Here is a 13,732-nt window from a genome sequence, read left to right as displayed (position 1 = left end):
TAGAATGGAAGAGCCAAATCCAGATTTTTTTTTTTTACTCCAAATTGTACTTCTCAATACACCAAGCTAAATCTACTTATATTTCAAGGCTAGCAAGCCAAAGTCTAATATCAGAAGGGCAGGGGGTATTATGAGATGAGTAGAAAAGAGACCAGTCAGATATGCTACGTATCTTCTCATACTCTAATTCCTCAGATTATGATGAAGAGGCTTTGAATTTATAGCAACTACTTTGATTGCCATGTTCTCTGGTAACTCCCCTAGCTTCTCTGCTTCTACTAAAAACCTGAAACGTGACTGACATCCATTTACTGAAGTCCTATGCAGTGGCAACAGCAATGAAATTGAGGAAAGCCAGCGAGAAAGAGAAACCTATGTAAACCTCAGGTAATTCTTACTCATCCTTCTAATCTGGCTCAGATATCAACTTCCTCTAGGAAGCCCAAGTTTCTCCTCCCTCCAGCGCAGGCTCTTACAGCAGAGTTACCATTGTACTTGCCTCAAGGTATTCTGTCCACTTTGGGGGCAAAGATTTTTACCTTAGCTTTTCAATCCTAGACCTAGCACTTAGTCTGGCACACAGAAGATGCTGGATAAATGAATAAAAGTCCCCACTTATATTGAAGTCCCAAAATAAAAGGCTAAAATGTGGCAATCCTATTTATGAGTCAAATCGGTTTTCAAGCATTTTTTAGCAGTAGGCTCTTCTGTAAAAATCTTATTAGAAACCCAATGTGGAAAAGCAACAATTTAAATTCTCAACTTGACAGAAAACACCTCACTTTAAGACGAGTAAGCCTAGGACAGGGAGTAGCAATAGAGGCCAAGAGCCTAAGTGACTCAGGCATCTGAAGAACTTTCTTCCGTCTTACACGTCTCCTCTCTCTTTCCTAAAAGAGGATCTGCTCTCTAGGAGCACAGATCCACCTATGTTGATGGTGGGGCTTAGGAGTAGACAGACTGCTGGTCACTACAAATGCCACAGAGTTCTGGTTGCTAGTCATAATGGTATTTTGCTGGAGGCCTTGTTAACTTCTGAACAAGCAGAAACATGCACTAAATCAAATGTGGCAGGCCTATTTCTATGCTTTAAGGCTCAGTAAAGATAACCTACTTGCCTAGCAGTATGTGGCTATGAACTAATTAAAACAAGGCACAGTTATCACTGCATTCTAGATTACTCCACAGAGCTTCTTAACTGTATCACAGACCTTCCTCTAGCTACCAAATATGGGACAGTATCCTTCCTCCCATTCCCATATGCAGACTTGGTAAGGAGTAGCACAGCACAGTAGAAAGGACATTCATGGACTTTGGAGGAAGTCATATCACAGTCTGAATTGCAGACCACCACTTATTAGATGGACAACCTTGGGGAACGTTACAGTTTCTTCAACTGTAAAATACAGTACCTACTACCTCATTAGAGTTCTTGGGAGAATTAAAATCATGCATGTATGGCTCCTGGAACAGTAGGCACTCATTATATGGATACTGTTATTAATATTATTCAGATTTAACTTTGGTAAAGAGGCAAAAAAGTAAACATTATTGGCTTCAGCCTATAAGATCAAACTGAAATATCAACACAGAAACATTTTTTAAAATTACAATACTAAAAAAAGGGGGAAAGGGGTAATTACTATATTTTAATATAGTCATATCTAAGACAAAATAACTAAGGGCACAGCACCACAGGCCTTTACCAAATTTAGTTCCTTCAAAGAACCCACTGCCCTGATTTTCTTAACCAAACTGACTGCCCCAAAACAGTAACTAGACTCCCTAGAAGTGTCAGCAGCCCTGAGAGAAATTACATTCTGAAGTCTTTCCATATAAATAGAGAGAACACCATGTGTTCATAACAGACTGCAAAACTGTTCTATTAAGTCAGAACTATTTGGGCACCTGAATTCAAACTCATTTATCTTATCGGGAAGGTAAGCAATTTCCATCTAAAGGGCTAAGGTTTTAATGGAGTGGGGGCGCAAAAACAGCCCTGAAAATGTAAGAAAGATTTTCAGTATAAGGACAGTCTTCTGTGGAGCGGGCCTATAAGCTTTGATGAAAATATCAAAGCTGTTTGTTACCCAGAAAAGTTTAGGATTCATTCTCTTAAGATTATGAAAACTCGAGGCATATTTCTCCCTTGCCGTTAGCATTTTTCACATCAGTGTTTATCTTCTTCCATCCCCCACTATCCCTGCCCATCCTTGCCTCTTTGCAGTCATACCTGAAATGGCCTTATGGGCCTGCCATGCAATACTGATGCCTACCTTAAGTAGGTTCCAGTTTCTATTCAAATCCACTATTGCTAGCATTTCCCTTCATTTCTGATTTGTCACCTGAACACTAAGTACAAATAAAGAACACCTTGTCATGTGAATCCCCTTCTAGCATTTTTACAAATTTGAAATACTAGCTGAACTTTTTTTTTTTTAATCCTCACCCAAGGACACTTTTTCCATTGCTTTTCAGAGAGAGTGGAAAGGGGGGGGGAAGGGGAGACAGAGAGAGACAGAGACATCAATGTGAGAGAGATACATTGACTGGATGCCTCTCGCACACACCCCAGCCAGGGCCAGAATTGAGCCTGCAACCAAGGTACGTGCCCTTGGCTGGAATCAAACCAGGGACCCTTCAGTCCACAGGCCAACGCTCTAACCACTGAGCAAAACAGGCCAGGGCCTAGCTGAACTTATTAATTCAATACAAATACAACTGTACTTGAATAGTTTGAGGAACTGTAGATTCAATCAAGCCATACAAGCCCTGGCGAAGTAGTTCAGTTGGTTAGAGCGTCATCCAGATACACCAAGGTTGCAGGTTATAATCCCAGTTTCAGGGCACATACAAGAATCAGCCAATGAATGCCTAAATAAGTGGAACAACAAATCGATGTTTCTCTCTCTCTCTCTAAAAATAAACCAATAAATTTTTTAAGCCATAGAAAGAGCAACTCCAGCTTTGTGCTCCAGTCTTGACGCTTCAATACATATCAACTTATCATACGATTTTATCACACGATGACCACTATTGTCAAATACAAATTGCCACACTCCCTCAGGGTAAAAAAGCAAAACTGCTCTGTTTTAATTCATTTTTTAACCAAATGCCCATTACCACTGACAACATTTCACCACTGCTATGTTCTAATGAAATCCGTAACCTGTATTTCATTTACAATACAAACGTTTAGATTTTAGCAACTGCAACTTTTCAGTATGTAAAGCAGAAAAAAGATAACAGGACTGTGAAATACATCAAGAAGAAAATTAATTTTAGCTTCAATGACACAAAGTAAAAACTTAAAGTCACATAAAACCACTGGAAATTAATCTTAAATTTACCCTCTTTAACAATTGCTGCAGTATTAGTAACTACTTTTATGTTGCAATCAACTCAAAGCTTTTATAAGTCCTTCCTTTGTGAAATGCACTGGAAAAAAAAAAACATACTTGAAACATGTAAGTCATAGTTTTGTGTCCAGTCAAGTAACGTCACCAAATCCACTAAACACTGTGCACTCCTTACTTTTTATCACTTTTACATCAAGAACACAAACTATGGAATTCCTTTCATTTGTTTAACTGTCAAAACAGCTCAAAGATGCAGCTAAAGAATAATTTACTTGGTAGCACTGTATAGAAACAACCCTAACCAAGTATGGGCAATCAAGACCAAAAAAAAAAAAGAAAGACAAATTAGAAAAGAATTTAAACTCACAAACCATTAAATATGTTTAAGAGATCCAGCACTGAACTCCACCTTAAAGTAGGCAAATCAGCCAACCTTTTTCCCCCACAGGAAAAAGCTATAGATATTGATCAAAACTAACCAGGTTTTCCATGAGCAACAAACACTAAGGTATTACTAAGCATTCTCATCCGTGAACAATTCTTCAGAATCATGCAGGATAAAAACATTATGAAATCAGTACACACATCACACTGGAATGGAATTTCTCTTTACTCTGGGCCACTGACTGGATTGAAAAAAATGTGGACTACCAATATTTAAATAAGAGGAAAATGACACTTCACAGTAACTAAAAGGATGACCTGAAATGACTCTAGAAGGAAGATAACTTTCTCCCTTCTCAAAGTAATCGATACAGACAAGAATCGAACCACACTGTGAAATAATCTGTGGACCTCACCCCAGTTAGTTTATTTGCTCAAACATCCTACTCCAAAAGTCAAAACACACGAGGACAAATACAAAACACAACAAAGCTAACGTCCAATGATTGCTTATTGACTTACACAAGTAGAGCAGATGCCGGAGTGCATGATGAAATGTTATTCTCAGGTAGGTAATACCTTCCTAAATCTCCGTGGAATTTGTGGATTCAACGTTTTACCTTCGCCAGCTAGTTTTTGACTAAAATAGTTCGTCACCAAATCTTTTCAATCAAAGCTGTCCAAAAACACTACAATCGAGCAAATCATGAAATTAGACACAATCAATACTAGACTTTACACCAGGAGCCCTGGCCTATGAAAAGTAAATTAAAGCCCTTTTTAAAATATTCAGCATAACACAAGCCTTTCAAGAAGTAAGACTTTGGGGGGTGAAGGGTAATATCAGTTAACTTCCTCTTCCTTTAAAAAGGTCAAAGACAGGGAAGCGTCCGGTGTAACATTTCCTCCTTAGATCACGTTCCACCACAAACCACATCACAACTCCCCCAATCGCTAAAAAAATAAGCCAGAGGAAATGCTTTCTGTACATTTTCACCATAGATTTAAAATCCAACTTACCTCAAACACGAGCTGATTAGTTTCAAACAGGAAATTTACCAATAAAGTTTAATATGTATCAATAACAATAATTAGGGAGCCCACCATGCCCGGCTGCAGAGGGAGCTGAAGGGAGGCGAGGAGGAGGGTGTAGTCCTCACAACAATCAGAGCAAAGCCTTGCCTGCAGGGTTGGTCCCAGGCACCAGCAAATTCTGCCTAATAAAGGGCTGGGGGGGGGGGGGGGGATTTTAGGGGAGTGGTGGGAAGGAGGAAGGATCCCCCAGCCCTAAAAGGGAAGGGCTGCAGAAGCAAGGCCGAGTGGAGCTAGTTTTCACAGTATTGCAGAAAGTCCTGGGGTACCCCACGGCGCTGCTGCCAGGGCACCCCAAGAGCTCCAGCCAAGCCCTGTGCGGGGGCTTGAGGAACAGCCCCTTTTCCCTGGCTGGACTGTGGCGGCCGGCAGGAGGGTCCCCAGTGGGATCACAGCCCCCGTGCTCTGCGGCGAAGAGAGCCCAAGGGGCAGCAGGAAGGTGAAAAGGATACTGTTGGGGCGCCTGGGTCTGGAGGGCCCTGATGTTCGGGTGAGGAGGGGCCGCTACCACCGCCGCTGCCGCCGCCGCCGCCGCCGCCGCCGGGTGAGGAGGCGGTACCGCTGCCGCCGCCGCCGCCGCCGCTCCGGTGCCGGGTCCGGTTCCTGCTGCAGCCGCTGAGCCTGATTTCAGAGCCGGTTTCTGCGGTAAACTCATGGCAAAGCGAAGCCACCAACCCCCCCAGAGCGGGACCGGGCGCGCCGGGGTGCAGGGGCCGGGGGCGGCGGAGGGGCGGGATGGGGGCAGACCCGGGGAGGCGGCGGGAGCGGGGGGCCGGGGGAAGGCTGGGAGAAGGAGAAGGAGGGGGCCGGGGCCGGTCACACACGCCCGCCGCCGCCACCGCCGCCGCCGCCGGCAGCAGCAGCTGCCCCGCGGGCCAGCACCACCGGCTGCCGGTCTCCGTGACAACGCGACCCCAGGGGGGGGGCCGGACCCGGCGGGGGCAGGAGGCGGAGAGACCGGACCTTTCACGGCAATATCCTCATGGGCCGGCGGCGGGGGGTCTTTATCCCCCTCCCCGGGGGAAGCGGCGCCCTTCTCGGTAGCGGGGCTCAAACGATGCCGGCGGATTTTCTTCACTCAACGAGCAGAGCATCCAACATGGCGCTACGGCCGCCTCCAGCAGTCCGGCAGGACGGCCGCTCGGCAAACTTCGGGCCTTTTCGGATTGGCTCGGGAGGCCGAGGGTAGGAAGCCCCTTCGGCTCTTTCCGGAGACTACTTGCGGTCGGGATTCTTCGTAAACACTCGGGAGCGTCTTCGGCCGCCTTTCGGGAGCGCTCTGGGGCTGGCTCGCTTCCTCGGGAAGGATCGGCGAGGGGGGTTTCGGAAGCTCGCTGCCACCGGGGTGCGGGGCGGAGGGAGAGACCAAAGGCGAGGTCTGGTCTGCGAGAGTCCTCTCCTGCCGCCCAGCCTCGAAGAACAATGGTAACGGCCCTGGAGCCTGCGGCCCGCAGAGCCCTGCCCGCAGGGGCGGGAGCGGTGAGGCTAGAAACCGGTCACGGTGGAAGGAGCCGCCTAACCAGAGGGAAACCGCTGGGTAGGAACCTGCCGCGTGCGCCCATTAGCGTAGCGAATAGCCCTCGGCGGCCTCTGACTACGCAGCTCGCGGCCATTGTGTCGACATTTCGCCCTCGTGTACAGTCAGAGAGGTAAGTGGAATGAGGAGGCCCATTTCCCCAGCTCACTGAGGCTGGGAGAGGGAAAGTAGCCCAAGGTCACCCCTCCAGGAGAAGACAGCCAAGCCTGGGTCTGAATTCCTCTTGCATCTGGGTGAACCTTGACCCCTCACAAGTCTCCTGGGACCTGGTTCGACCTGCCTTATCTCACCAGAAGCCTTGACTACGGGTTTTGTGGACGGATTCTTCCAAAGCTTTCCCCAAGACTGGAGCATCTTTTGACCAGCAGCAGCCAGTGGTCGGCTCCCCAGTGTCCTATGCCGGGGTAACACTTGTTGATAAGCTGCATTTCTCCCCGGCTGGACTCCCTCCCCGCAGGCCCCTCCCCCATCAAGGGGCCTTGTCTTAGGCACAGGAGCACTGTGTGGAAAGGAACCGCATGGATCACGGAGCGGTCAGGTAATAATGGTCACCAGCCACTGAGCACTTCATATCATCGCGCACAGTCCTGTGAAATAGGTAGTATCCATTTTGCAAATGAAGACACTGCGCTCGGAGAGACTCCATAACATCACACAGGACCTCAAACGGACAAGAGACTTTCCCAGGATCCCATGGAGAACGTAGACAGAGAAAATTAGAATCCGGTTCTGGCTTTTGCTATACTGCCTAACACTTTCTTTTAATTTTTAAAGAATATGTTTTTATTGATTTCATGGATAGGAAGGGAGAAGGGGAGACATAGAAACGTCAATGATGAGTCATTGATCAGCTGCCTCTTGCACGCCCCCTACTGGGGATCAAGCCTGCAACCCCGGGCATGTGCCCTGACCAGGAAGGAATGGTGACCTCTTGGTTCAAGAGCCAAGGCTCAACCCCTGGGGGGGAGGGGGCTTAATTTATTTTTAACTCAAAGCTCTACACATAGTGGGTGCTTCATTCATTCATTCATTCTCTCCCAGTTGAGCCCCAAATGCTCACTCTGGAAGAAAGGAACGTCAGGAAGAAGGTGATACCACAACCCCACCACCACCACTGAATCTTTCTGGCGAGGGTTCCACAAGGAAGCCTCATCGCCCTTCTCCAGCCTGGAAGACCGGAGCTACTTCATACTCTGGAATCCTAAACCATTTGGATTTGTAACACCTGATTACCTATGATTGGATTTGCTCCTCTTCTCTGATTGGCTCCAGGAAAAATTCCCAAGTGGTCCTTCAGTCCCCAGGATTCTCCTTCTGTGTTTCCAGATCTCTGGCTGCTTTATCCCAATCAAAACTTGTTCCCAGGGCCCTAGCCAGTTTGACTCAGCAGTTAGAGCAGTTAGGCCTGCAGACTGAAGGGTCCAGGGTTCAATTCCAGCTGAGAGCATGTACCTCGGTTGCAGGCTTCATCCCTGGCCCGGGTCGGGGCTCATGCAGGAGTCAACCAATCAATGGTGTCTCCCTCACATCAATGTTTCTGTTTCTCTCCCTCCCTTCCACACACTCTGAAAAGCAATGGAAAAAATATCCTTGGATGAAGATTAAAAAAAACTTGTTCCCAGGGAAGAATTTGGCTTCTCATTTACACCGGGTGATAACAGACTGACAATTGCTTAATTGTTACTCTTTCCTGAGCTAGTTACATTTTCTAACTGAATAGGTACTAGCACCTAGTGATTACTGTGTACCTGGTCTTTGCTAAGCACTTTATGAGCATTATCTCCCTTAAACCGGATAGACCTTAGGCAAAATAATGTAAAAGTCCCTGATAAGATTCTGGTCCGAAGCAATCAATGCAGGGAGGCTTAATAGGGAGCAAAGTCAAAAAGGTAGAGCTTTCTCCTTGCATGGCCCTGCTCAACACCTCCCCTCTCACACAGAACAGTTAATATTTATTGCACACCTACGATTTGCCAGGCTACAACTCTGCTAAACATTTTGCTTAGATTAATTTGTTCCCCTCAACAACTCTTTAAGATATTATTATATCCCATTTACAAATAAATAAACTGAGGCTCCCTGGTGTGAAGAAGTGACTTAAGTGGAAACGCCGGTACTCACACCCAAGGCATCTAACTCCAGGCCTGATTTGCCACATTGCTTTCAACATAGCAACCTCCCCATAGTGGCCAGAGGCACAGTTAAACAAAGCTGATTTTTCGAGTTTGCCTGCTGAGCACCTCCACAGCTCCCCCGTTGCCATCAGGATCCAGTCTACATTCAAGAACCTCCAGGATCTGAATCCTGCCGTGCTCCACTTCAAATCTAGAGCTGCAGCCACCGTTGTCCTTCTTATTCTGGGGCCTATATGCAGACTGTTTCTACTGCTTATAACCCCAAACCATCCTCTCTCCCCTTAGCCCACTGGCTAATCCCTGCTCCTGCTGCAAAGCTTGGCTCAGGTCTCACCTCCTCCAGGCAGCCCTTCCTCACTCTAGGCTGAGCTCGGCTCCTCCAGCAGTGGATGCTTAGCTATCAGGGCACTCTCGGTGAACAATAAGAGCATAGCCGTTAGAATCAAATTACCTGAGTTTGATTCTCAGCCCTGCCATTTATTAGTTTTATGACCTTGGAGAAATGAACTCTCCAAGACTGGAGAGTCTGCCTTCTATGGTAAGAAATAAGACAACAAATTACCAAAAAAAAAGAGAAAAAAGAAAGGAGACAAAAAGTACAAAACAGCCCAGTCCTTGGCTCATAATAATTATTGTATACAATTTTAACTATTATTACTATTATTCATTTACATAGGAACACTGTCATTTAAAATATCCCTAGTGTGCCCTGCGGGTGGCTCAGTCAGTTGGAGCATCATCCCATACAACAAAAGGTTTCAGGTTCGATCCCCAGTCAGGGCACGGACAGGAGGCAGCCCATCGATGTTTCTCTCTCACATCGATGTTTCTCTCTCCCTCCCTCCCTTCCACTCTCTCTGAAAAGCAATGGAAAAAATATCCTCGGGTGAGGATTAAAATAAATAAATATCCTAGTTTTTAAAAAAAATATTCTGCCCCCATCCCCTATATTGTAAGATGTTCCTAATAGGCTATGCTCTTCAGGACAGAGCTGTGCCGGCAGGCCCTTCCCAATATCACAGAGCCCAGCAGAGTGTGAGGGTGGTGGTTTCTTTCAAAGGTTGTAAACTTTAAGACAGATCTGGATTCTAACCTTAGACTAGCTGATCAGCCTTAAGCAAGTTTCCTAACTCCTCCAGTCTATTTGCAAAATGAAGACGGGAGGCCTGCCTCTAAAGGAGTAAAGCAGTACTTAACGGAGCTTGTCTATAGAGAGCATCTCCAGGGCCTAGGGCCTAATAAGCCCCTCTACAAAATATAATTGCTTCCCTGTTCCCTCCAAGGCAAAGCTGCCCCTTCTCTAATTCGCTGCCTCTGTCACTTCTCCTGGGGCCAAGTTGTGCTACCCCTTTGCCCACAGGGTGGGTAATGGCCCTCTATTTCTCAGCTGTTCCTGGAGGTGACCACAGCCCTCACCAGCCACTGTGGCTGCCGACTTGGCTTCACCAAGATGCAAGAGGGAGCAAACAGTGTTATCACAGAGTGGTTAAGATGGTGAATTCTATGTTATTTGTATTTTACTACAATTTTTTTTGTGTGTCACCCAAGGATATTTTTTCCATTGATTTTTAGAGAGAGTGGAAGGGAGGGAGAGGGAAATGGAGAGAGAGAAACATCAAAGTGAGAGAGACACTGATTGGTTGTCTCCTGCACATGCCTCTGACTGGGGCTGGGGATCAAGCCTGCAACCCAGGTACGTGTCCTTGACCGGGAATCAAACCCCCGACCCGATGCTCTAACCACTGAGCCACACCAGCCAGAGCTTTACCACAATTTTTGAAAAACTATTATAATAGAGTCTAGTCAGGACTGGAGATGGATTAGGGATTGCCCTGCCAGGTTTAGGGATAGAACCCAAAATTAGGAAAGGATTCTCTCAAGGTCATAGAGCAAGTAGGCAGCAGAGCCAGGACTGAAATGCATGCCCTCCCTTCACTGCTAGGCAGTGGTGTTGCTCTCTGACAGCATTCTCTCATTAAGAAGTAGGATGCGCCCAGCCGGGCGTGGCTCAGCGGTTGAACATCGACCTAGGATCCAGGCGATCAGGGTTCGATTCCCGGTCAGGGCACATGCCCAGTTGCGGGCTTGATCAATGACTCTCATCATTGATGTTTCTCTCTCTCTCTCCCTCTCCTTTCCTCTCTCTGAAATCAATAAAGATATATTTTAAAAAAAAAGAAGTAGGATGCCACCCCTTGGTCTTTTCCCACTTCAGGCATTGGCCCTTCCTCCCCTGCATGTCTCCCTCTGGAGTCACAGCCAATCTTCATAAATCATTTAAGGAGCATTTATTGAGTGACAACCATGTGCTGTGCTGGGCCCCTAGCGTGGAAGATGAGACCACATCTAATGGGAAAGAGAGTTATGTAACAGGACCTACAAGTTAAGTACGCCCGGTAATCATTTACGTTAAAAAGTTAAGATCCTGTCACATCTCTGCTCTGAGCCCTCTACCGTCTTCCCTTCTCAGTTGGAATAAAAGTGTCTTTTGTTATGTTAATGGTGACTTGGAGAGCGCCTAAGTCATGGGGTGGGGGAGGGGTGGGGGATGGCCAGGGGCCCCAACCACTCGATTGAGGGTTGGAATTTTCAGTCCCACCCATTGACCTATAGGAAGGGAAGAGGGGCTAGAGATTGAGTTCAATCTCCAATGGCCAAATATTTAATTAATCATGACTATGTAATGAAGCCTCCATAAAGACCCAAAAGGACAGGATTCTGAGAGCCTCCTGGTTGGTGAACATGTGGAGGTGCTGGGAGAGGGCACAGAAGAAGCTCTGCACCCTTATCCCTGTACCTTGTCCTATGTGTCTTCCATCTGGCTGTTCCCAAGTTAAATCCTTTTATAATAAACTGGTGATCTAGTTGGTAACATGTTTCTGTGTTCTGTGAGCCACTCTAGCAAATTAACTGAACCCAAGGAGGGGGTGTGGGAACCTCCGATCTATAGCCAGTTGGTCAGAGGCACAGGTGACAACCTGGACTTAGGACTGAAGGGGGGAGAGCAGTCTGGTAGGACTGAGCCTTAACCTGTGGGCTCTGATGCTGTCTTCAAGTCGGTAGTGTCAGAGTTGAGGTAAATTGCTGGATACCAAGCAGGTGTCTGAGAATTCCTCGGTGACGTTGGAAATAGCACACACATTGGAGTGCTCAACAAATGTTTGTTGACTGACCAGACACAAAATGGTGAGTGCCGTGGGTGCACAGGCCGGGGGTGGGGTGGGGGGGGTGGGCTGGGGGTGGGGGGGGATGGAGCACAGTTGCCATGCCCGACTCCTCAGCACTTCCTTTTCTGAGCCAACCCGAGCGGAACTGGCCTGTCCTTCATGTTGAACGTCACTTGGAAATGCCTGTTTGGAAAACAGAATTAATTCTGTCTGGTTGCGTCCATCATCATCAAGACACTGCTTTGCCCTCAGCTTGTCAGTTCTGAACAAAAAATGGACAGCATTTTCCTACAAAGGGGAAAGGAGATCCGGGGAATCATCCCAGGGAGCCCTGAGGACAAACAGGCCTGGAACCTCATCCCAACTCTGGCACGCGCTTTCTTGTAGTAAGATATACACACCATAAAACTGACCGCTCTCCCCATGTTTAAGCATAGAAATAAGTGGCACTCACACTGTTGTGCAGTCATCACCACTGTCCAGTTCCGGAACTTCTTCAGCATCCCAAACTGAACCTCTGTACCCCTAAACAGGACACCCATTGTCCCCTCCAGCCCCACAGCCACCACTGGACTCTGAACTCGGTCACTCGGTATCTCGTATAAATGGGATCATACAGCGCTCGTCCTTTTGTGTCTGGCTTATTTCACTTAGCATAATGTTTTTAAGTTCATTCACCTTGTCGCATGTATCAGAATGTCATCCCTTTTTAAGGCTGAATCATAACCCATCGTATGGATACGCCACATTTTGTTTATCCATTCATATAGCAGTGGACATTTGCATTGTTTCCATCTTTTGGCTGTTGTGATAATGCTGCTGTGAACATGGGTGTTCAAGTATCTGTTCAAGTTCCTGCTTCAGTTCTTTGGGGTGTATCCATAGAAGCGGAATTGCTGGACCATATGGCAATTCTCTGTTTAACTTGTGAGGAAATGCCACACTGTTTTTCACACTGGCTGCACCATTTTACACCCCCCCCCAGCAATGCACAAAGGTTCCAGTTTCTCCACATTCTTAATGACACTTGTCTTCCTTCCTTCCTTCCTTCCTTCCTTCCTTCCTTCCTTCCTTCCTTCCTTCCTTCCTTCCTTCCTTCCTTCCTTCCTTCCTTCCTTCCTTCCTTCCTTCCTTCCTTCCTTCCTTCCGGGGTAGAGAGCGGGAACGCAGTCCCCCACTACCACAAATAATGCAGCTGAGTTCCCCACATTTGGGGAACTCACGTGGGTCAGCACATCTGGAGTGCAATGGATAAGCCTCACCCTGAGAAAACCACCTTCATGATCTTGGTATCTCCCCTGCCAGGTAAGTATCCCTCCCTCCCCCACCCCCTCCCTCCCCCCACCCTTCCCCTCCCTCCCCACCCCTGCCCCTTCCTCCCTCCCTCCCTTCCTTCCATAGCCATCCTAATGGGTTTGAAGTGGTACAGTGTTGTGTGGTTTTGATTTGCATTTCCCTAATGATTAGTGATGTTCAACATCTTTTCATGAGCTTATTGACCATTTGATACCCCCTTTAGAGAAATGTCTATTCGAGTCCACTGCACATTGGTTTTTTATTTTTGTTGAGTTGTGGCAGCTTCCCACTCTGCCACTTTTAACTGTGTACCTTGAGCAAGTTACATAACCCTACTGTGCCTCAGTTTCCTCAACTATAAAAAACAATTTTTTAAAAACCTATTAACTCCTACTTCCTAGAGCTGTTGTGAGGATTCAATAAACTAGCAAACAGAAACCAACCATTAGCGTGTCTGGCTGATAAAAACAGGAACTAACCCAGCCGGGCGTGGCTCAGCGGTTGAGCATCCACCTAGGATCCAGGAGATCGGGGTTCGATTCCCGGTCAGGGCACATGCCCGGGTTGCAGGCTGCAGCTGATCAATGACTCTCTCATCATTGATGTTTCTATCTCTCTCTCTCCCTCTCCCTTCCTCTCTCTGAAATCAATAAAGATATATTTTTAAAAAACCATAAAACAGGAACTAACGTTTACTGAGCACTCACTATGTGCTAGGCATTGGGCAAAGCCATGTAATAACTCATTTAATCTTCATAACAC

At 46.8% G+C, this 13,732-nt stretch overlaps 1 protein-coding gene and 1 non-coding gene across 5 annotated transcripts in view; both read right to left on the bottom strand.

Annotated features, from left to right (window-relative positions):
• The window catches only part of EIF4G3 (eukaryotic translation initiation factor 4 gamma 3), a 234,625-nt gene extending 228,744 nt beyond the window's left edge, over nt 1-5,881 (bottom strand). For 3 of the 4 annotated variants that reach the window (XM_087820180.1, XM_087820181.1, XM_087820182.1), the window contains exon 1: nt 5,288-5,505. In XM_087820180.1, coding sequence (XP_087676306.1) covers nt 5,288-5,490 — 203 coding nt within the window. In that variant the 5' untranslated portion in view covers nt 5,491-5,505. Of the gene's footprint in view, nt 1-5,287; nt 5,506-5,798 lie in introns of those variants that run through there. The other variant, XM_087820188.1, reaches the window with a different exon arrangement.
• A 6,942-nt stretch (nt 5,882-12,823) lies between these two features.
• Nucleotides 12,824-12,987, bottom strand: LOC148092344 (U1 spliceosomal RNA). Its single transcript, XR_015715142.1, has one exon. It is a non-coding gene; the product is annotated as a U1 spliceosomal RNA (small nuclear RNA).
• Nucleotides 12,988-13,732: the final 745 nt, after the last annotated feature.

Source organism: Miniopterus natalensis, chromosome 9 (genome assembly GCF_054644295.1).
Source record: "Miniopterus natalensis isolate mMinNat1 chromosome 9, mMinNat1.hap1, whole genome shotgun sequence".
Classification (NCBI taxonomy): domain Eukaryota; kingdom Metazoa; phylum Chordata; class Mammalia; order Chiroptera; family Miniopteridae; genus Miniopterus; species Miniopterus natalensis.
Note: the sequence above shows the minus strand (reverse complement) of the source record. Positions and strands in the feature narration are given on the sequence as shown.